At 51.7% G+C, this 22,195-nt stretch overlaps 1 protein-coding gene across 2 annotated transcripts; it reads left to right on the top strand.

Moving 5' to 3' along the window:
* Positions 1–9,333: 9,333 nt before the first annotated feature.
* Positions 9,334–17,546, top strand: LOC144279033 (E3 ubiquitin-protein ligase TRIM7-like). Of its 2 annotated transcripts, none has more exons than XM_077840463.1 (4): positions 9,334–9,388; positions 11,591–11,911; positions 16,181–16,291; positions 16,399–17,546. In XM_077840463.1, the coding sequence occupies exons 2-4, from the start codon at positions 11,635–11,637 to the stop codon at positions 16,914–16,916; spliced, it is 906 nt and encodes a 301-aa protein (XP_077696589.1). In that variant the 5' UTR covers positions 9,334–9,388; positions 11,591–11,634; the 3' UTR covers positions 16,917–17,546. The 2 variants fall into 2 exon arrangements, with proteins under 2 accessions (XP_077696589.1, XP_077696590.1); XM_077840464.1 differs by lacking the exon at positions 9,334–9,388 and adding an exon at positions 10,608–10,624.
* Positions 17,547–22,195: the final 4,649 nt, after the last annotated feature.

Genomic DNA, 22,195 nt, shown 5'->3' with positions numbered 1-22,195 from the left:
GCCAGGACTCCTGGGTTCTCTCCCTACCTTGGGGAGGAGAGGGGCGGGGGGTCTAGTGGTCAGAGCAGAGCAGACTGAGAAACTCCTTCTGTCCATCTCCGACCCCCTGCCAGGCTGGTATGTCACACACCGCTTCACAAAACACAGTGTGCTACTCTGCACAACGGCAGCATGACCCACTGCACTACACACGCACACCACACCACAGTCCCCACACCACGACACTAATCAACAACACTCTGCTCCACAATACACAGTGTATTACACTCCTCAACACAACAAAACAGTCTCTTGAACAGCACCGTACGACTCCATCGCACAACACGCTGCTCCACAACACAATCTGTTACACCTCACACCACACAGCTACACAACGACAGACTGCTCCTTGGCACACACTCTCCTACACTGCTCCACAACACAACAGCACACTGTTCCACAACACGCACTCTACTACACAACACAACATGCGCTCCACAACACAACAGCCTGCTCCACAACATGAATTCTACTACTACACAACACAACACACTGCTACACAACATGCATTCTAATACACAACACAACACACCGCTACACAACAAGCATTCTTCTACACAACACAACAGGTTTCTCCACAACATCCCACACTCCACTACACAACACACCACTCCCCAACATACACTCCACTACAACACACTGCTCCACAACATATGCTTGACTACACGACACACTGCTCCACAACATGCATTCTACTACACAACACGCCTGCTTCACAACACTACACACCACTACCCAACATGCACTCCGCTGCACTACAACACACTGCTCCACAACACATACTTTACTACACAACACAACAACACACTGCTCCACAACACAACTGCACACTGCTCCACAACATGCACTCTACTACACACCAACAGCCTGCTGCACAGCCGCACACTCTACCACACTACACAACAACACACACCGACCCGAGACAATCCCTGCCTCCCTTACTCTGGGTCCCCTAGCAGAGCAGTGCCAGGGCCCAGGCCAGAATGCACGTGGCTGCGGGTGAAGCCATTGTCCTGTCCCCACTGTCCCAGCCCCGGAGCCGCAGCCCCATATATACAGCCTCCCTTGGGGGCTCCTCGGCTTGGCCGCCGCCAGGGGATTACCAGATGGTTTGCCACCTCACCACTCTGCCACGCCCATGGCAAATCATCAGCCCTCTGCTTCCTGAAACCTGAGCCCCCCTGCCCACACCTCACTCCTTGCCCATGACCGTCTCATTGTCCCCCACAAAGCTACCCCCAAAGCCCAGGGGCCCAGATCCTGACAAAGCGATTCAAAATCAGTGGAAATTAGGTGCTTAAATACCCGCGTGGCTTTGGAGAAATGGGAGATTCAATCCCTCCTGAATATGGCGGGCCGGGAATTTTTGCCACGACTTTCCAGCTGGAAATGCAGCTCTGGTGCAAGTGACATGGCCCATGGGAAAAAGTGGCTTTTGACACATTGCTTGTCTTGAAAAAGGAACATTTGAAATTGCTGAAAGGAGCTGTTCAGAAATTCCAGGACAGTTTTGGGGCATTTTCAAGACCTACCCACCTTTGTAATACGGAAACAATCACGCAAAATTAAAGGTCCACCGAGCACCCTCGTGCATTCTGTAATTTATGGGTAGCCCCAACTGTGCCGGTTTGGAGATTTTGGAAACAGAAAAGTTCTGGTTTGGAATGGATTTTTGTCTAGAAATTTCAGTTAATTGGTAATGGGAGAAAAAAGTAGAAAATAAAAAAATAGGTCAAAACTGAAACAAAACAATTCAAACTTACTGCCAGGATTGATTCATATGGAGTTTGTTTTTTTATTTTTGGTGTATGAAAATTTTTGAGGTTTTGACTTTTCGTGATGGCAAATTTTTGAGACTTCACTTTTCCGTGTCAGAAAAATGCCAAGATTTCCCCTTCTTGTGATGAGCAAATTTAAGATTTCAGTATTTCAGGACAGGAATATTTTTGAGATTTTCACTTTTCGTGATAAGAACATAAGAATGTCCCTTCTGGGTCAGACCAAAGGTCCACCTATTCCAGTATCCTGTCCTCCAACAGTGGCCAATGCCAGGTGCTCCAGAGGGAATGAACAGAACAGGGAATCATCAAGTGATCCATCCCCTGTCTCTTATTCCCAGCTTCTGACAACCAGAGGCTAGGGACACCATCCCTGCCCATCCTGGCTAATAGCCATTGATGGACCTATCCTCTATGAATTTATCTAGTTCTTCTTTGAACCCTGTTATAGTCTTGGCCTTAATAACATCCTCTGGCAAGGAGTTCCACAGGTTGACTGTGTGTTTTGTGAAGAAATACTTCCTTTTATTTGTTTTAAACCTGCTGCCTATTAATTTCATTTGGTGACCCCTAGTTCTTGTGTTATGAGAAGCAGTAAACAATACTTCCTTATCTACTTTCTCTACACCAGTCATGATTTTATAGATCTCAATCATATCTCCCCTTCACCGTCTCTTTTCCAAGCTGAAAAGTCCCAGTGTTATTAATCTCTCCTCATATAGAAGCCATTCCATACCCCTAATCATTTTTGTTGCCCTATTCTGAACCTTTTCCAATTCCAATGTATCTTTTTTGAGAGATGGGGCAACCACATCTGCATGCAATATTCAAGATGTGGGCGTACCATGGATTTATATAGAGGCAACACAGAATCATAGAATATCAGGGATGGAAGGGACCTCAGGGAGGTCATCCAGTCCCACCCCCTGCTCAAAGCAGGACCAATCCCCAATTTTTGCCCCAGATCCCAAATGGCCCCCTCAAGGATTGAACTCACAACCCTGGGTTTTAGCAGGCCAATGCTCAAACCACTGAGCTAACCCAGCGTTCTGTTTGTTTTTTTGACTGCTGCTGCACATTGAGTGGATGTTTTCGGAGAACTCTCCACAATGACTCCAAGATCTCTCTTAAATGGTCACAGCTAATTTAGACCCCATCATTTTAAATGTATAGTTGGGATTATGCTTTCCAATGTGCATTACTTTGCGTTTATCAACATTAAACTTCATCTGCCATTTTGTTGCCCAGTCACCCAGTTTTGAGAGATCCTTTTGTAGCTCTTCGCACTCTGCCTGGGACTTAACTGTCTTGAGTAGTTTTGTATTATCTTCAAATTTTGCCACCTCATTGTTTACCCCTTTTTCCAGATCATCTATGAATATGTTGACTAGGACTGGTCCCAGAACAGACCCCTGGGGGACCCCACTGTTTAACTCTCTCCATTCTGAAAACTGACCGTTTATACTTACCCTTTGTTTCCTATCTTTTAACCTGTTACCAATACATGAGAGCACCTTCCCTCTTATCCTGTGGCAGCTTACTTTGCATAAGAGCTTTTGGTGAGGGACCTTGTCAAAGGCTTTCTGAAAATCTAAGTACACTATATCCACTGGATCCACTTGGTCCACATGCTTGTTGACCCCCTCAAATAATTCTAGTAGATTGGTGAGGCATGATTTCCCTTTGCTAAAACCATGTTGACTCTTCCTCAACAAATTATGTTCATCTATATATCTGACAATATTGTTCTTTATTATAGTTTCAAGCAGTTTGCCCGATACTGAAGTCAGGCTTACCGGCCTGTAATTGCCAGAATCACCTCTGGAGCCCTTCTTAAAAATTGGCGTTACATTAGCTATCCTCCAGTCATCTGGTACAGAAGCTGATTTAAATGACAGGTTACAGACTACAGTTAGTAGTTCTGCAGTTTCACATTTGAGTTCCTTCAGAACTCTTGGGTGAATCCCATCTGGTCCTGGTGACTTATTGCTGTTTAATTTATCAATTTGTTCCAAAACCTCCTCTAATGACACCTCAGTCTGGGACAGTTCCTCAGATCTGTCACCTAAAAAGAACGGCTCAGGTTTGGGAATCTCCCTCACATCCTCAGCCATGAAGACCGATGCAAAGAATTCATTTAGTTTCTCCGCAATGGCTTTATTGTCCTTGAGTGCTCCTTTAGCACCTTAATTGTCCAGTGGCCCCACTGGTTGTTTAGCAGGCTTCCTGCTTCTGATGTACTTTTAAAAAATTTTGCTATTACTTTATGAGTCTTTGGCTAACTGTTCCTCAAATTCTTTTTTGGCCTTCCTAATTGTATTTTTATACTTAATTTGCCAGAGTTTATGCTCCTTTCTATTCTCCTCAAGAGGAATTTAACTTCCACTTTTTAAAGGATGCCTTTTTGCCTCTCACTGCTTCTTTTACTTTGTTGGTTAGCCACGGTGGCTCTTTTTTGGTCCTCGTACTATGTTTTTTAATTTGGGGTGTACATTTAAATTGAGCCTTGATTATGGTGTCTTTAAAAAGTTTCCATGCAGCTTGCAGGGATTTCACTTTTGGCGCTGCACCCTTTAATTTCTGTTTAACTAACCTCCTCATTTTTGTGTAGTTCCCCTTTCTGAAATGAAATGCAACAGTGTTGGGCCATGTTGGGAAATAATTGAGATTTCGCCTTTCCGTGTCAGAAAAATGACTTTTTGTGATGGGAAAATCGAGAAATTGACTTGTTGGGCCAGGAAAATCTTCGAGATATTGACTTTTTGTGACAGAAAATGTTTGAGCTTTCACCTTTCAAGGTGAGAACATTTTTGAGATTTCGACTTTTTGGGACTGGAAACTTTTCAAGATTTCAGTTTTTCAGGATGGAAATGTTTTTGACATGGCGACTTTGCAGGATGGAGTATTTTGGGGATTTCAACTTTTCAGGATGGGAAATTTTGTCAAAATATTGACAATTTTCCCAGCACAGGAAATCCACTGCCTTCCCACCACTACTCCTGCACTGCGTGTATATAACAACCACGGATTCCCCCCTGCCCTGGTCCTCAACAGTTTAATATCGAGCCATGCCCCCCTCCCCAATGAACTATAGAAGCAAGCATGGTTAGCTTTCAGCTGTAGTAGGTTGTTATCCTCTCTCCAGCCCTAGAGGGGGAAATGCCACCTGCTGTCCATGCCCCTGCATGAAAGGGGCAGCTCCTCAAAATTAACCCATACTGCTCTCAGCGTCTCTGGCAGTCAGTTTATCCCCAGGAGTCACACCTTCCTGGATCACATCCCTTTCACAGGATCCCAGCCAGAATTCGGGTCCCTGGTGTGGGTGGCACCATTCCACGGCAATCAGGGCGTTTCTGAGGAACATGAGCACTGCCTCAGAAAGTTCACATGCCCAGGCAACTGTGACCGGCTAAATCCTGAGTATATTTTCTTTTCACCAAGCAAACAGGTTCCGGCAGCTGGTGCTTAGAAGGAAAGTGTCCGTGACAATGAACTCACCACAGTTCACTGCTCAGACACAGAGTCACCGAGATCGGGGCCCTGTCGTGCCAGGTGCTGCCCAGACACAGAGTCACTGAGGCAGCAGCAGGCCAGACACAGAGTCACCGAGATCGGGACCCCATTGGGCCGGGCACTGCCCAGACACAGAATGAGAGACAGTCCCTGCTCCCCAAAGTTCACAGTTTTAATGGGCAGCACCTAGGGTGAAAGGAAAACTCTCCTCCCACTGCTACAGTTGAAGAACAGGGGCTATGGGGACGTGGAGGAACTTGTCCAGGTCTGGCGGTCCTGGGAGCTGTGCCCTGATCTTCTACATCACAAACCAAGGAGCCAATTGTTCCTGTGGGGGAAACTGAGGCACACTGCCGCCTCAATCCTCAAAGGCACTTAGGTATCTAAATCTCATTGGTTTCCATGCAATCCAGGTGCCTAATTCCCTTTGGGGATCTGCAGCCAGGTAAGTTGCTCATGGTCACACAAAGACTTGCTAAAAGAGTCGAATCAGCTCTCTTAAAACCCACCCACATAGGGGGAGCACTGCCGGGACTGATGGGATATATGTACACCCCCGCCCCCCGCCCGCACCTGAAGAACCTGACAGAGAATCCAGCTGGATCCATGCAGGAGGGAAGGGAGGTGATGAAGTGGGGACTTCCTGTAATATTTTGTATGAATAGCCTGTCTGCCTCAGTTTCCCCTGTATGGGGCATTAACTAGGTGGTGGGAAAAGGTTGGTTACTCTCTGCAGAGACCCTGAGACCCAGGTGTGCTGGACTCCTGGATGGCTGGGGCCTGGGACCCATTGCCATGGAGGGTCCGTGAAGACAAAGGTCAGGCCGACTGCCCGGACATTTGGTACCTAGCAACTAAGGACCAAGGCTGGCCCATCCCGGTGCAGGAAGCTGGCCGGGTTTGCCCAGGAAGACCAAAGGACTGAGGAGGGGCCGGGTGGGGGCTGTTGCATGTGGGGTGGCTGGAAGATGAACTGGGACAAAAGGGGGTGAAGACGGACCGGGCTGTAACTTTCTGGCCTCTGCGTTAACCAAGGACGTTCTATGCTGTGCTCCAGCCAGCTGAGAAACCCGACTGTCTTTGCCCTTCTGGTGGAGGGTCACTGCAGCGGCTGGATTTGGGGGTGCACACGGCTCCCTGTGGGGGTACACCTGTCCCTCCGGTGCCCATCTCAGGGGACCCGCTGACGGGACTCAGCGGGTGAAGCAGGGAGGCTGGTGGCTCCAAAGTTCAGTCCAAGGAGGCAGAGAAGCCACACGGCTTCCCCTAGGGATGCAGTGAGCAAGGGGCCTCCCTGAGCTCTGGATCTGTGGCTCCATGACCCGGGACTGTTGGCATTCGAGCCAGGGCGTTTTGCCCTTTTCCTGGTAGGTTTTTTCTTGGCGTTAACGTGCAGGAACTTTCCCACCGCGGGTGGCCAAATCTCACTGCCAAAACGCCCTCTCTTACCCTGCAAAGGGCCTTTTTGGGTTTGCTTCAACAGCGTCTCCTTCTCCACGGGGTTATTTGCTCATATCCACGGCCGGATTAACCTTTTGTGGGCCCGGCTCCAAACATATCTGTGGGCCCCCATGGAGGCAATGGAGCATGGTATGGGGAGGGACGGTCCCCAGAGTGAGGGGCCAGCCAGGGGCAATGGGGAACGGCATGGCAGGGGTGGCCCCGCTCCACCCAGCCCAGTGTGACGGCACTATTTACAAACCGGCAGTTGCCAGATGCACACTCAATCAATCCCCTGTGCTTCCCCTCGGGGGCAGGCCCACGCCCTGCCACACAGCCCCCCCACCCAGCACAACCCCCACCCTCGACTCCCTATGGCCAGAGGCCCCTGGACCCGCTACGCCCAGCGCCCCCCACCAGACCCTGCCACAAATGCACAGCACCCTGCACAACATCGCCCCTGCCCACCGTCCCACTACAACTGCCCAGCACCCCCCACAGAACCCCCACTCCCATGTGCCCCAACACACCATCTACCCCGCCCCCTCACAGCCCAGCACCCCCCAGACCCCTTCCCCCACGCCCTGGCTCCCGGCCGCAGTCACCGGCCCTGCTGGGAGGCGACTGTCTGCTGGGCTGAGCCGGCAGCGCAGCCAGGGCTGGTCCCGGGGCCAGGAATCGCTCCGGCCCCTCGGGAGTGGCGCAATCAGCCAGGCCAGGGCCTGCTCCGGCCAGGCTCCCTCAGGACCCACTTGCCTGGAGGGGCCCAGCCAAGGCCCCCACACTGCGCCCCCATCAACTGGCTGAAACTGGCGGGGCTCCTGCCCCAGTCCCGGGTGGCTCAGCGTCGGGGGGACAGGGGGGCCCCCCAGGTGGTGGGAAACAGAGACTGCCCGGAGCCGGGGGTGGACTGGGGTCTGGCCGGGGGGCAGAGGGGATCTGGCGGCTGGGGCCAGGGGGCTGGTGGGGTCTCAGGGCGCAGAGCAAGCGGAGCAGGCCGGGGCCCCTTCTGAGCCTGGGCCTGGCTCCAGGGCACTGGCGCCATTGTGAACCCGGGACCACTCATAGCCGGGGGGGGGGGTCACAAATCCACTGGCCCCCCACACCAGGCGCCTGTCAGGGTTTTGCCCAAGGAAAGGTCTTCCTCAATTTGATTTCAAGAGCTAGTGTTGGAGAGCTGCTGTTCTCCAGATGTGAGCAGTGAATCCATCCACCCGTCCATCTGTCTGCCCGTCCATCCATCCATCCACCCCATCTCGGGCCTGAAATCTTGGAGTTCTGGGTGAGCTGCCAATCAATCAATCAATCAATCAATCTATCTTTTCCCCCCGTCAATCCCCTGCCTGGGACTGTGATGTCACCAGCCCACTCCAGGCTCTGGAGCCCTTGAACATCCAATTTCTTTTCCTCCCGACCCCACCCCAAGACACAGGGCGGTGTCCCCCAGCAGCTAGAGCCCAGCCCAGGACTCCTGGGTTCTGTCCCTGTAGCGGGTGCTCCCATGGTGCTGCCCTGTTTGTCCTGAGATTCCCCGAGTGCTTTGCAAAGGAGGTGGGCTGGCGATGCCCTTTTGACAGATGGGGAAACTGAGGCAGGGAGTGGGATTATGCCTCAGGGCACCCTCTGGGCATCCAGCAGAGCTGGGGCTAGGGTGGGTGTTGAGGTGGCTCTGGCATCTCCTTGAGCCGCATGGAGGGCGGACAATGGGCCCCTCACTGGCTGAGACACGGAGAGGGACCGAGCGCTCTGGCGGGCACTGGGGCTTCTCATCTTTGAGCCATTTTTAGCTGCCATCCAGGGGGCAGCATGGCCTAGCGGCTAAAGTCTGGTGCTCAGGACTCCTGGGTTCTATTCGCTGCTGTGCCAGGCCCTTCTGCTATCTCTGCCTCAGTGTCCCTCTTTGCACTATGGGGTGAATGGCCCTGAGTTCCCACTGCTCTGCGGTCATTACAGATCGGGAGAGCCTGGGGGGAGGGTGCTGTTCCAGCCCCCACAGCAGGGCTGGTTCAGGGTAGGGGGGGTTGAGCAGGAGCTGGGGAAGGCCCTGCTCACTGGGGGTGTCAGGTGAGGACAGGCCCTGTCTGCTCCCCTACTGCCTTGGATCGGCATGCCAGGGGGAATGGGGGAAGGACAGGGGTCAGTATGGCTGGGGCTGGGGTCAGGAGGAGATGGGGACTGGGGGATGAGGTGGGGGCATGTGGGGGCAGCAGGGATTCCAGGGGAATGGGGGACATGGCAGGCAATGGGGAAATGGGGGGTGGAGGAAGAGGGCTGGGCTGGGGGGGCTGGGCTGGGGGGGCTGGGACCCCTCCCAGGCGACAGAATCAAAGCAGAGGCCTGATCCACAGGGAAAAGCCAGATTGCTATTGCCCTGTATCCCCCCTTTCCCCCCATGTTCCCTGTGCCACCCTCTGCCCAGCTCCCCCTCCCTGCCCAGCTCCCCCATGAGCCTCCACACGCAGACGGGCTGGCTCTGGCCTACCCCTGCCTGCTGTGTGGATGCTCCGCACAGCAGCCCTGGGCTAAAGGAGGGCTGGACTCGTGCGGAGGGTGGGGGCTGGGGTGGCCTTTGTCCCTCCTCCCTCCCCTGCAAGCACTTTCGCTTTTACTGCCAGCCGGTGAGTGGGGCCGGGGCAATGCTCTGGGATCGGGGGTGGCTCCCCTCAACCTGCATGCTCAGGCGCCTTCTCCTCCCTCCTGCCCCCCCACTCTTCCTGTCCCCCCTCCAGGGCTTAATTTGGGCCAGGACTGAGCCCCGGCCCCTCTGGGCTTGTCACTTCCTAGCCCCGGTCCCTCTCGGCTTGGCCCGTCAGTTATGAAAGTAAAAATATTGCGGCAGCTCTTCACCATGAATGAAGTGCTGCCCCCGTCCCCTCCCCTCCTCTCCCCTGAGCCCCTTCTCTTCTCATCTGCCCTCCTGGTCCTCTCCCGTCTGCTTCCCCCTCTGACCTCCCCCCACCTCCGTCTTCCTCTCCTGCCACCTCTTCCTCCCCCCACCTCCTCTTCTTCTCCTGTTCCCTTCCCCCTCTTCCGTCCCTTCCCCCGAGACCCTCTTCCTCTCCAGCCCTCCCCTCCTGACCCCCACCTGACCCCCCCTTCCTCCCCTCCCCCGAGACCCTCTTCCTCTCCAGCCCTCCCCTCCTGACCCCCACCTGACCCCCCCTTCCTCCCCTCCCCCGAGACCCTCTTCCTCTCCAGCCTTCCCCTCCTGACCCCCATTTGACCCCCTCTTCCTCCCCTCCCCCGAGACCCTCTTCCTCTCCACCATCCCCTCCTGACCCCCTCTTCCTCCCCTCCCCCGAGACCCTCTTCCTCTCCAGCCCTCCCCTCCTGACCCCCACCTGACCCCCTCTTCCTCCCCTTCCCCCCCAGACCCTCTTCCTCTCCAGCCCTCCCCTCCTGATCCCTATCTGACTCCCCTCTTCCTCCCTTCCCCCCTGAGACCTTCTTCCTCTCCACCCCTCCCCTCCTGATAACCCCCCATCTTCTCTGACTCCTGCTCCCCCATCCCTCCCTCTACTGCTCCCCCCCCACAGCCACCCCTGGGCTCTTCGGGGGAGCAGGCAGGCAGGGGACAGAGAGCCGCAGCAGCTGGGCCTGGGAGCTCTCAGCTACCTTCTGACTTCCCCATGGGGGTGACACCAATTCTCAGCAGCCAAGTGGCTGGAGCCCGGGTGCTGACCCAAGGGGGCATCGGGGGCCTGGCGGTTCAAGCCAGGTTCAAGCAGTTCAAGCTCCCTGTGCCCAAAGCAGGGGGTGGTGATGAAATGGAGGCAAAGGACCGGCATGGGGCAGCTGCAGGGACGCACAACAAGGAGCCCAGATTTGGGGTCCAGTCCCAGTTCTGCCATGGGGTGTGTGTGGTGCGCGGTGGGGTGGGGGCGGGATGTGGGATTGTGTCTGTGTCAGGTGCTTAATAACACCCTATAGCCCCTGGGTCTTCTTGTTAGCAGCTCTTGAAGTGCTCTGAAAAGGAAATCGGGATTGTTAACCCCATGACACAGATGGGGAAACTGAGGCATGGTGGGAGGAAGTGACTCGTCCAAAGTCCCCTATCAGCAGAGCCAGGCAGAGGACCCAGGTGTCCTGCATCCCAGTTCGGGTCTGTAGCCACTGTCTGAGCACCTCTGGGGATTTATTGATCCTCGCAACACCTGTGAAGGTGGGATGGTCCCAGAGCCCTGGCTCCCTCCCGAGCTGGAATGGCTACGCGGCCATGTTCTAGCCCCACAGCCCAAGCCTCGTGAGCCTGAGGCCACTGGCACCGCTCAGCTGCGGGGGTTTTATTACCGCCAAGGGACTGATTTGTAAAGGGATGGAGGTGCCTAAAATCTAGTGGGTTGGCTGTAGACGCTGGGATGCCCAACTCCCATTGGTTTCCAGGGGGGTTAGGCACCGCGGGCCGTTTGGCCAAAACACAACCCGTTGTTCAAAATATTTTGATGGTGACAAAATCAGCATTTCCCAGCCAAATTTCCAGCCAGCCCTAGCTTGGTGTACAACCAGCAGCCACTTGGTAACTGACCCCCAGGCTGCAGTGGGTGGAGCTAGGCCGTGGGTGGAGCTAGGCCGTGTCTAAGGGCCATCAGGACTCCTGGGTTCTATCCCTGGTTCTGGGAGGGGAGTGGGGGCTAGTGGCTAGATTGGGCTAGGAGTCTGGACTCCTGAGTTCTATCCTGACCTTGTGCAAGTCACTTTCCCCTTTATGTGCCTCAGTTTCCCAATCGATAAAATGGCACTATTAATACTGCCCTCCTTCGTAAAGGGCTTTGAGACAGGCAGATGGACAGCAGTAGTTATTTGTATTAACCTCTGCACAGGACTGCTTTCCTGCCGGGATCTGGGACGCCGGCCCAGGGTAGACATGGCACAGTGCGCGTCCTGCAAGCTCATCAAGTATTTGAATGATCTAGAATCAAGAGAGTTCCAGATGTTCAAGTTTCACCTGGAGAACTATCCCCTGGAAGACGGCTACAAGCGAATCCCCCGCTCCAAGACGGAGGTGGCTGAAGCCATGGACATAGCTTGGGCCATGGTCCAGGTTTACCAGGAGTCCAAGGCTCTGCAGATGGCAGTGAAGATATTGGATGGTATTAACCGGAAGGATCTGTCGCTAAGGATCCAAAAGGACATGCCGAAGAGTGAGTAGATGGAGGAGATCCCCCCTCATTTTCCCCTATGGTCTGACTCATTCCTTGCTGGAACTTTTTGATCCCCCTGTCGTGCCTCAGTTTCCCCCAGTCCAACAAGGGTGGCCTAGAGGCTAGCACCCAGATCTGGCACTCAGCAGACCAGGGTTCCATTCCCAGCTCTGCTGCTGGGTAATCCCAGACAAATCACAGCCCGGCCCCCTCTCCATGCCTCAGTTTCCCCATCTGAAAAATGGCTGGTAGAGATGCTGGCATTCCCTCTAAAGTGCTTTGTCTCTGTGGATGGAAAGCACTAAGGCACGGAGAGGCTGCAGCTACATCTCTGCTACTGAGCCTCATGTAGGTGCCGCGGCCGGTCTGTCTCACTGCTCGGGCTGGGGTATAAATACCTCCTACATCGGTGGAAGGGGTTTTCCCTTCCTCTCTCTGAGAGGCAATAGCAAGGGTGATGGAGGAATCTGTCGACCCAGCTGCAGTGACGCGGGGGATGAGATCGACCCATCTCTGGCTCTCGGGGCGTGACATTTTCACCGTTCAAAAAACGCGGCGGGGTTGATCTCATTTTGCAGCTAGGCCAGATGCTTTTGGCTGTAAGCACTGGGGGCTTTGCTGGCCTGGCTCTGTTGATCACGGCAGCAGTTGTTTTCCCCTGGCAGCTACGCCAGGATGCGTTTGACGGGTAGGCCAGGTGCAAGCGGCTTGTCCCAGGTCGCCTGGGGCATCTGTGGCGAAGCAGCAGATCAAACCCAGAGTTGCCAAATGCCAGGCCAAATGCCTAAGCACCTGCCCCTTTCTCGCAGGAAGAATGTGGGTACATTGCAGAGGGGTCAGAGAAGATTAAAGGATTAGAAAACCTGCCTTACAGTGACAAACTCCAGGAACTCGATCTAGTTAGTTTAACCAAGAGAAGGTTGATCCCAGTCTATAAGTATCTACCTGGGGGACAAATATTTCATAACGGGCTCTTCGGTCTATCAGAGGAAGGTCTAACGACCTCGTCCAATGGCTGGGTGTTGAAGCTAGACACATTCAGACAGTAAAGAAAGTGTAAGTGTTTAATGGTGAGAGTAATTAATCACTGGGACAATTCAGCATGGCTCATGCTGGATTCTCCATCCCTGATCATTTTTATATCGAGATTGGCTGTTTTTTCTCTGCTCTAGGGATTATTTCGGGGTGGTTCTCTGGCCCCATGTCATACAGAGGTCAGGCTAGACCAGTGGTCCTTGACCAGGGGTACATGTACCCCCGGGGGTATGCAGAGGTCTTCCAGGGGGTACATCAACTCATCTAGATATTTGCCTAGTTTTACAACAGGCTACATAAAAAGCACCAGGGAAGTCAGGACAAACCGAAATTTCATACAGACAATGACTTGTTTATACTTCTCTATAGACTCTACACTGAAATGTAAGTACAATATGTTTATTCCAATCCATTTATATTATATTATATGGTAAAAACGAGAAAGGCAGCAATTTGTCAGTACTAGTGTGGCTGTGACATTTTGGTATTTTTAGGCCTGATTTTTGTAAGCAAGTTGTTTTTTAAGTCAGGTGAAACTTGGAGGTGTGCCGGACAAATCAGACTCCTGAGAGGGGTCCCGTCATCTGGAATGGCTGAGAGCCACTGGGTTAGATGATCACAAAGATTCCTTCAGGCCCTGGAATCTACACGCTAGAGGTGCTTTGCTGCTATGCCAATGCCCGTGGCAGTGCAGCCCAGCCAGGGGCACCCTCCTGCGTTGGGCCACGGCACGGCCGAAGCGCCTTGCCTCAGTTTCCCCTTTCTTCCACCCTTACAAAGGAACAGCATCCGGTACAAAGCCCACCTCTGGGCATCATTTATTGCCAGGCACCGGTGCAGTAATTCCCCCAAAGCCTTGGAGCAAAATCAATCGCCGGTGCCGATGGTGAACATCAGATCCGTGTTTGCTCTCTTTGGGGATTTCATCTCCAGGTCACCCACTCGAGAGTCAATCACAGCACCTCACGTCTCTCCAGAGTCCACCCTCAAGGGCTCGCCAGCTTTGGTCCGTTCTCACCAACAATTCCAGCTCCCATCCAAGCTCTTCCCTCTAGGGCCCAGGTAACCGGTTTTACGCCCATTTGGGGGCCAATTGACCAGTCACAGGTGCACTGACCTCCTCTGTCTTAAAGGACCAGTGTCACCCCGTGACACCTTTCTAGCGTAGGCGCAGCCTCAGGATGTCCTCTCTGCCGTTCACATTGGTTTCAAGGCGTACCCTAAGTTAAAGCTGTGCATGTGGATCGGCATCTGGGACCCAGTCTAGAGATTGGCTTGGAAGGGTGAGATTTTTATTGCGAAATGTCGGTAAATGTTGATTTCACCGTGCACACAGGGACCGATGAAAAAATATCCCTGATGATAATACGTCGATTTCACTGCGCACACAGGGACCAATGAAAAAATGTTCCCATCGACATTAATCGAATTTTAAAAAGAAAGTAAGAAAAATGCGGCTTGAAACCTTATTAGAGTTTGATTTAAGGGTATTTACTTTATGCATTTTGACGTGGGATGTGGACAATTTGGCTATAAAACTTTAACTTTTGGAATCTCAGCATCTCCTGCCATTAGGTAATTACAGTAACGCCTCGCTTAACATTGCAGTTATGTTCCTGAAAAATGCTACTTTAAGTGAAACGATGTTAAGCGAATCCAATTTCCCCATAAGAATGAATGTAAATAGGGAGGGTTAGGTTCCAGGGAAATTTTTTTTGCCAGACAAAAGACACGCGCACACACACACACACATATATAAGTTTTAAACAAATAATTTAATACTGTGCACAGCGATGATGATTGTGAAGCTTGGTTGAGGTGGTGAAGTCAGAGGGTGGGATATTTCCCAGGGAATGCCTTGCTGCTAAATGATGAACTCGCACTCGGCTGAGCCCTCAAGCATTAACACACTGTTGTTAATGTAGCCTCACACCCTACAAGGCAGCACGAATGGAGGGAGGAGACACAGCATGGCAGAGAGAGACAGAAACACACCCTGTGTGTGTGTGAGAGAGAGACACACGCTGCCCCTTTAAGTACACTGACCTCACTCTAAATACGCTGCCTTTGTAAGTAGACCAGCAAGCTGAGACAGCAGCTGCTGCCAGCAAGCTCCCTCCATCCTGAGCCCTGTCCTGTCCCTCCTGCTCTGTGGAGATGGGGTACAGGAGCAGGTGGAGGGGGATACCCTGACATCAGCACCCCTCTTCCCACCCTCCCCCCACTGCACAGCAAGCAGGAGACTACTGGGAGCAGCTCCAAGGTGGAGGGCAGGAGCAGCACATGGCAGTGGGGGAGGGACAGCTGAACTGCCGGCAATTGATAGAAGAGATCCCGCCTCGTTTCCCCAGTGGTCTGACTCATTTCTTGCTGGAGCTTTCTGGTAAATGGGGGGAGGGTCATCCCCTGGCATGCCTCAGTTTCCCCCCGTCTAACAAGGGTGGCCTAGTGGCTAGCGCCCAGAACTGGCGGCTGCTGCACAGGGAACTTAGGGAGCGGGGAGCTGATGGGGGGCTGCCGGCCCATGCTGGTTCCAAGCCCCCACCAGCTCGCTGCCGCGGGCTGCTCTTCCTGCAAGCAGTGGACGAAGCAGGCGGCTGCCAAACAACGTTATAAGGGAGCATGGCGCAACTTTAAACGAGCCTGGTCTCTAATTGATCAGCAACGTAACAACATTAACGGGGACAACTTTAAGTGAGGAGTTACTGTATTGTCTGACTCCCCTTTTCCCCCCCAAAAAGGATTTCCTGCAACTCTGAAAAATTTAAATCCATAAAAACAGAAAAAAGAGAGGCTTAAAACCCGTAATGTGGCAGAACTATGAAAATGTCGGTTGATCAGAATAGAACGAAATGCTTAAAACCCGAAATTTCCAGCACCTGTGAATATTTCAGTCGATAAAATAGAAAAAAAAGCTTCAAAATAAACATCGCTATTTATCCCTCGAAATTATAAACCCATAAAAATCGAATGCTGCCAATGCTAGCTGTAGGTGTAGTTCACTGTTCACGTATAAAACGAGAGAGGGAGAAGACAATACAACATTCAGGGTTTGATTCCTCCCTCTGTAGAGATTGCCTGTCCTCATTAGAGCACCCCCTAGTGGGAAGCGATGTATCTACAATGGGGCTGACCCCGGGAGTATGTAGCCTGACCTCCTGACAGCCTGCCTCCGTTTGTCCCTTTCGGAGGCAGTTTCGCCCATGGTAATTATTTCTCTCGTGTGTCTCGTAGTTTTCCGTCAGATGCCAGAGCCGGCTGGTGCGAGCGAGGACGACGAGAATGACCAGCAGGAGAAGCTGGACTCGGAGCTGTACGATCAATTTTTCGGAAGCAAGAAGAAAGGTCAGTGACAGTCCGATGCCACCAGCCCAGGGCACGTTGAGATTTCACAGCGGCCGTGGTGCTGCGTGCCAAGATCTCACCCTAACTCTCTGCTTCTCTCTCCCCAGTGGAGGTGAAGCTGGATCCCAACACGGCGTTCCGCACGCTGCTGATCTCCCAAGACCAGAAAAGCGTGCGGCTCGGGGACTGCGCCCAGAACCTTCCCTGCAGCTCAGAGCGTTTTTATTTTCAGCCCTGTGTACTGGGCACCCCGGGCATCTCTGGGGGGCGGCTGGACTGGGCAGTGGAGGTGGGTGCCGGGAAAGGCTGGATCGTCGGCGCCGTGCGGGAGTCAGTGAAGAGGAACGTGTATCTCTACATAACTGCTGAGCAGGGGTTCTGGGGGCTGGAGCTGAACCATGGGAAGTACAAGGCGCTCAGCACCCCTAAGACAACGCTTTTCCTACGGGAGCCTCTGCGCAGGATCAAGGTGCATCTAGACTTCATCCTTGGAAAACTCTCCTTCTACAACAACGACGCCGGGGAGCACATCTTCACCTTCAACTACCCCTTCTCCGAGAAGATGTTCCCCTTCTTCTTGACCTGGGACACGGACATCCCCCTCCAGCTCTGCCCATGTGACTGAGAGCGCCTCCCCACCGCACTCTTTGCAAGAGCAGGGATGTTACACTCCGCCGTGCAGGCCAAAATCCCAGCCCCGGGAATCACCACTGCCACCTGCCTCCAAACTTCCACTTTCACTTTCACTTCCTGTCCGGATCGGGTGCAAACCCTCCTTGACTGTCTCGCGTGACTTTGTCGGATGATACTTTGTGTTGTTTCTTGACGTCTCCAGCTCTTGGAGCCATGGTTTTTTGGTAAGAATCTGCGCTTTCATTAAAAAAAAAAAAGGTAATTCGTTTTCTAGCACTTTGGGTTGCGGAGAAACCCTGTGAAACCTGACCCTAGAAAGGTCCAACCCCAGAAGTCAAATGTATAAAACAAACAAACAAACCCCCCCTCCCAAAGGTTTATTATTTGTCAAATCTTGTGATTTTTTTTTTTCAAGCCAATCTCATGAATTTTGGGGGCTCCCATTCTGCTATTTGAGCAGGGGAGACTTAAAGAGCTCAGTCTGCTTGGAGAAGTTTGAGAGGTGACCTGATTTTGACATATAAGTAAGGCTACGTTTTAGTCACAGGTATTTTTAGTAAAAGTCATGGACAGGTTACTGGCAGTAAACAAAAATTCACGGCCCTTGAATTTTACTTTATATCCCTAACTAAAACTTCGGCATGGGGGTAATGAGGGGCGGAGGACTGGGGGTGCTGCCGGTGGTGTGTGGGGGTGGCCCAGGACCCCCACTGGTGCTGGGGTGGGGGGGCAGCAACGGTTTGCGGCCAGGACCCCCACTGGTGTGGGGACAGAGGGGGGAGTGGGGCTGGGTCACGGCGCATGACCGGGACCCCTGCTGGTGCTGGGGAGGGGGGCAACCCCCGCTGCTGCTGTGGTGGTGGGGGATTGGCGGGGCTCGCAGGCTCCTTACTGGGCTCCGTGTGTTCCCGCAGCTCCGGCCAGGGGGCTTCAATCGCTGTCCCTGCTACCCCCTGGTGGAGGGGTTGCGCTCTGCCGTGTGTGTGTGTCCCTGCTGCCCCCTGCTGGAGGGGCTGGGCCCTGATCTGTGTGTGTGTGTGTGTGTGTGTGTGTGTGTCCCTGCTGCCCCCTGCTGGAGGGGCTGGGCCCTGATCTGTGTGTGTGTGTGTGTGTGTGTGTCCGTGTCCCTGCTGCCCCCTGGTGGAGGGGTTGCGCTCTGCCGTGTGTGTGTGTCCCTGCTGCCCCCTGCTGGAGGGACTGGACCCTGATCTGCGTGTGTGTGTGTGTGTGTGTGTGTGTGTGTGTGTGTCCCTGCTGCCCCCTGCTGGAAGGGCTGGGCCCTGATCTCAGTGTGTGTGTGTGTGTGTGTGTGTGTGTGTGTCCCTGCTGCCCCCTGCTGGAAGGGCTGGGCCCTGATCTCAGTGTGTGTGTGTGTGTGTGTGTGTGTGTGTGTGTGTGCGTGTCCCTGCTGCCCCCTGCTGGAGGGGCTGGGCCCTGCTCTCTGTGTGTGAATGTGTGTGGATATGGGGGGTGTGTGTGTGTGCGCACGCGCATGAGGTGCATCTATCGGGGCTGTCGCTTAATCGCAGTTAACTCACGTGATTAACTCAAAAAGTTAATCGCAATTAAAAAAATCAATCGCGATTAATCACAGCTTTAATTGCACTGTTAAACAATTGAATACCAACTGAAATGTATTAAATATTTTGGATATTTTTCTACATTTTCATATATATTGTATTCGATGTTGTAACTGAAATCAAAGTGCCTATTATTTTGATTACAAATATTTGCACTGTAAAAATGATAAAAGAAATAGTATTTTTCAATTCACCTCAGACGAGTACCATAATGCAATCTCTTTGTTGTGAAAGTGCAACTTACAAATGCAGATTTTTTTTGTGACATAACTGCACTCAAAAACAAAACAATGTAAAACTTCAGAGCTTACAAGTCCACTCAGTCCTACTTCTTGTTCAGCCAATCGCTCAGACAAACAAGTGTGTTTATGTTTACAGGAGATAATGCTGCCGGCTTCTTATTTACAATGTCACCCAAAAGTGAGAACAGGCATTCGCATGGCACTTTTGTAGACAGCATTTCAAGGTATTTACGTGGCAGATATGCTAAAATTTGTATGCCCCTTCATGCTTCGGCCACCATTCCAGAGGACATGCTTCCATGCTGATGATGCTCATTAAAAAAACAATGCATTAATTAAATTTGTGACTGAACTCCTTGGGGGAGAATTGTATGTCCCCTGTTCCGTTTTACCCGCATTCTGCCATACATTTCATGTTATAGCAGTCTTGGATGAAGACTCAGCACATGCTGTTTGTTTTAAGAACGCTTTCACTGCAGATTTGACAAAACGCAAAGAAGGTACCAATGTGAGATTTCTAAAGGTAGCTACAGCACTCAACTCAAGGTTTAAGAAGCTGAAGTGCCTCCCAAAATCTGATCGGGACGGGTTGTGGAGCATGCTTTCAGAAATCTTAAAAGAGCAACACTCTGATGCGGAAACTACAGAACCCAAACCACCAAAAATGAAAATCAACCTTCTGCTGGTGGCATCTGACTCAGAAGATGAAAATGAACATGCGTTGGGCTGCTCTGCTTTGGATCGTTATCGAGCAGAACCCGTCATCAGCATGGACGCATGTCCCCTGGAATCATGGTTGAAGCATGAAGGGACATATGAATATTTAGCACATCTGCCATGTAAATATCTTGTGATGCCGGCTACAACAGTGCCATGAGAACACCTGTTCTCACTTGCAGATGACATTGTAAACCAGAAGCGGGCAGCATTATCTCCTACAAATGTAAAGAAACTTGTTTGTCTGAGCAATTGGCTGAACAAGAAGTAGGACTGGGTGGACTTGCAGGCTCTAAAATTTTACATTGTTTTACTTTTGAATGATTTTTTTGGTACATAATTCTACATTTGTAAGTTCAACTTTAATGATAAAGAGATTGCACTACAGTACTTGCATTAGGTGAATTGAAAAATACTATTTCTTTTGTTTTATACAGTGCAAATACTTGTAATAAAAATAAATATAAAGTGAGCACTGTACACTTTGTATTCTGTGTTGTAATTGAAATCAATACATTTTGAAAATGTAGAAAACATCTGAAAATATTTAAATAAATGGTATTCTATTATTGTTTAACTGTGTGATGAATCACAATTAATTTTTTTAATCGCTTCACAGCCCTAATTACTATAATACTGCATTACCTACATTTTGAGATGAAAAGTTGTTCTGAACTGAAGAAACAGAATTTTTTATTTTGATTTTTTTTAATGCAAGATACAATTAAAGCCACAGGATACGTCTACACTGCAAAGACACCCCCCTCACACACACCTGTGCTGAGTCTCAGAGTGTGGATCAATTGACTCGGGCTTCTGGGTCTTGGGCTGTGGGGCTAAAAACAGCAGTCTAGACTTTCCCATTCTGGCTGCAGTCCAGACCTGAGTCCTTCCCCTTTTGCCGGGTTTCAGAGGCCGGGCTCCAGCCTGAGCGGGGACGTCTAGGCTGCTATTTTTAGCCCTGCAGCCTGAGACCCGTGAGCCCTATTCAATTAACCTGGGCTCTGAAAGTCGGCTTCATGAGATTTCCTTTGCAGTGTAGAGTCATAGGGCTAGTCTACACTACGTGGGCTCTGCAGATACAGCTATCCTCGTATAGGGCTAGGGTTAGGGTTATCAGCAGAGTACCCTAGTGTAGATGCAGCATATGCTAACTGAAGGAGGTTTTTCTTTCAGTATAGGAATGCCACATCCTTGAACAACCTTGGCTAAGCTGACAGTGTTCAATATAGCTGTGTCTACATGGGGTGCTCAGCTATGTCGGCTGTGGAGTGTTTTTCTTTTTTCATACCTCTGATTGCTATGCCGGCAAAACTTTGCAGTGTACACCTGGCCATAGAATTTAAGGCCAGATGGGACCCCAAGATCATCTAATCTGACCTCCTGCATCTCACAGGCCACTAAGCACCACCTCAGCAACCAGAATAGACCAAAGTATTACAGCCCTCCGGAGAGCAAACTATTGTGTGCCACAGGCAGAGAATAGGAGGGTCTGAGATGCACCAATGCCTGAGGCTCCTGCAACAGCAGGGAATTGATACCCAGGTGATCGTAGCTGGTGGAACTCCTTGCCACTGGATATTACCAAGGAGCTAAGATCTCAGCAGGGTAATGAGAACCGGTGACCATAGTAAAGTGGAATAATACCCAAACTTCTGGGAAGCAGCTAGAAACTCCCATGCTTCAGGGTGTAAACAGTCTATTAAGGGCTGTTTCAAGAGGACTTGTGATCAGTTGTTCTCCATGTCCACTGCAGGTAGGACAAGCAATAATGGACATGAGCTGCAGCAAGGGAGATTTAGGTTCGATAGTAGGAAAAACTTTCTAGCTATAGGGGTAGTTAAGCTCTGGAATAGGCTTCCAGGAGAGCTTGTGGCGTTCCCATCATTGGTGTTTCTGAAGAGCAGGTTGGACAAACACCTGTCAGGATGGGTCTAGGTTGACTTGGTCCTGCCTCAGCACCGGGGGCTGGACTTGATGACTTCTCGAGGGCCCATCCAGCCCTACATCGCTCTGACTCTGTGATCTTAATCTCAGGAAGAAATTTCCACTATGGGTAGTTGAGTTCATAGCAGCTCACTGCAAGCTCTCCCGGGAGCCACTGCTGCTGGGCTGTGCCCGAGGCGAGAGGACCTGGGGGCTGATCCAGGCAATGTGTCTCAGAAGTGGAGTGGATGGCAGAGGGGAGATGGGGTGAGGGCACGGGGGAGCGTCAGGTCATACAGATCCATTGTCTGCAGACATTCCAGGACTTGGGATGCTTTTATCTTCGTCAACCCTTCAGTCAGCCAATAAACAACGCAATGGGAAATGCTGCAAGTTGCTTCACTCTTCTTAGTTGGCAGCACAAGTAGGGACTTGACACGATTGCCAAAGGACAGAGGGATTGCCAGACAGGATCAGAACCTCATGTCCAGTGGTAGGCACCAGTTGCTTCCCAGGTTGGTACAAGCCGCCCTGCCATAGCAGCTATATTGACTATCTCTTGTGTGAAAAAGCTCTGTCCCTGCCTCCGTGGGTCCCGCGTTTCCTGGCAGATTTCGCTAGCCTCAGAGGCTAGATGTGACCCTCCACATAACCCTTCTCTTTCTAGAGACAAGGGTCACAGTCTACTGAGCCATTTTCATCATGAGGTGAGGAGAAGCTGTCCTCCCTTGCACAGTCTCTGTTGTCTCCCAGTCTCAGTGATTAATCGGGGGCAAAGGGGTGGGAGCCCAGGCCCTCCCTCTACT

The sequence above is a fragment of the Eretmochelys imbricata genome, chromosome 23 (assembly GCF_965152235.1).
Source record: "Eretmochelys imbricata isolate rEreImb1 chromosome 23, rEreImb1.hap1, whole genome shotgun sequence".
Lineage (NCBI taxonomy): Eukaryota > Metazoa > Chordata > Testudines > Cheloniidae > Eretmochelys > Eretmochelys imbricata.
Note: the sequence above shows the minus strand (reverse complement) of the source record. Positions and strands in the feature narration are given on the sequence as shown.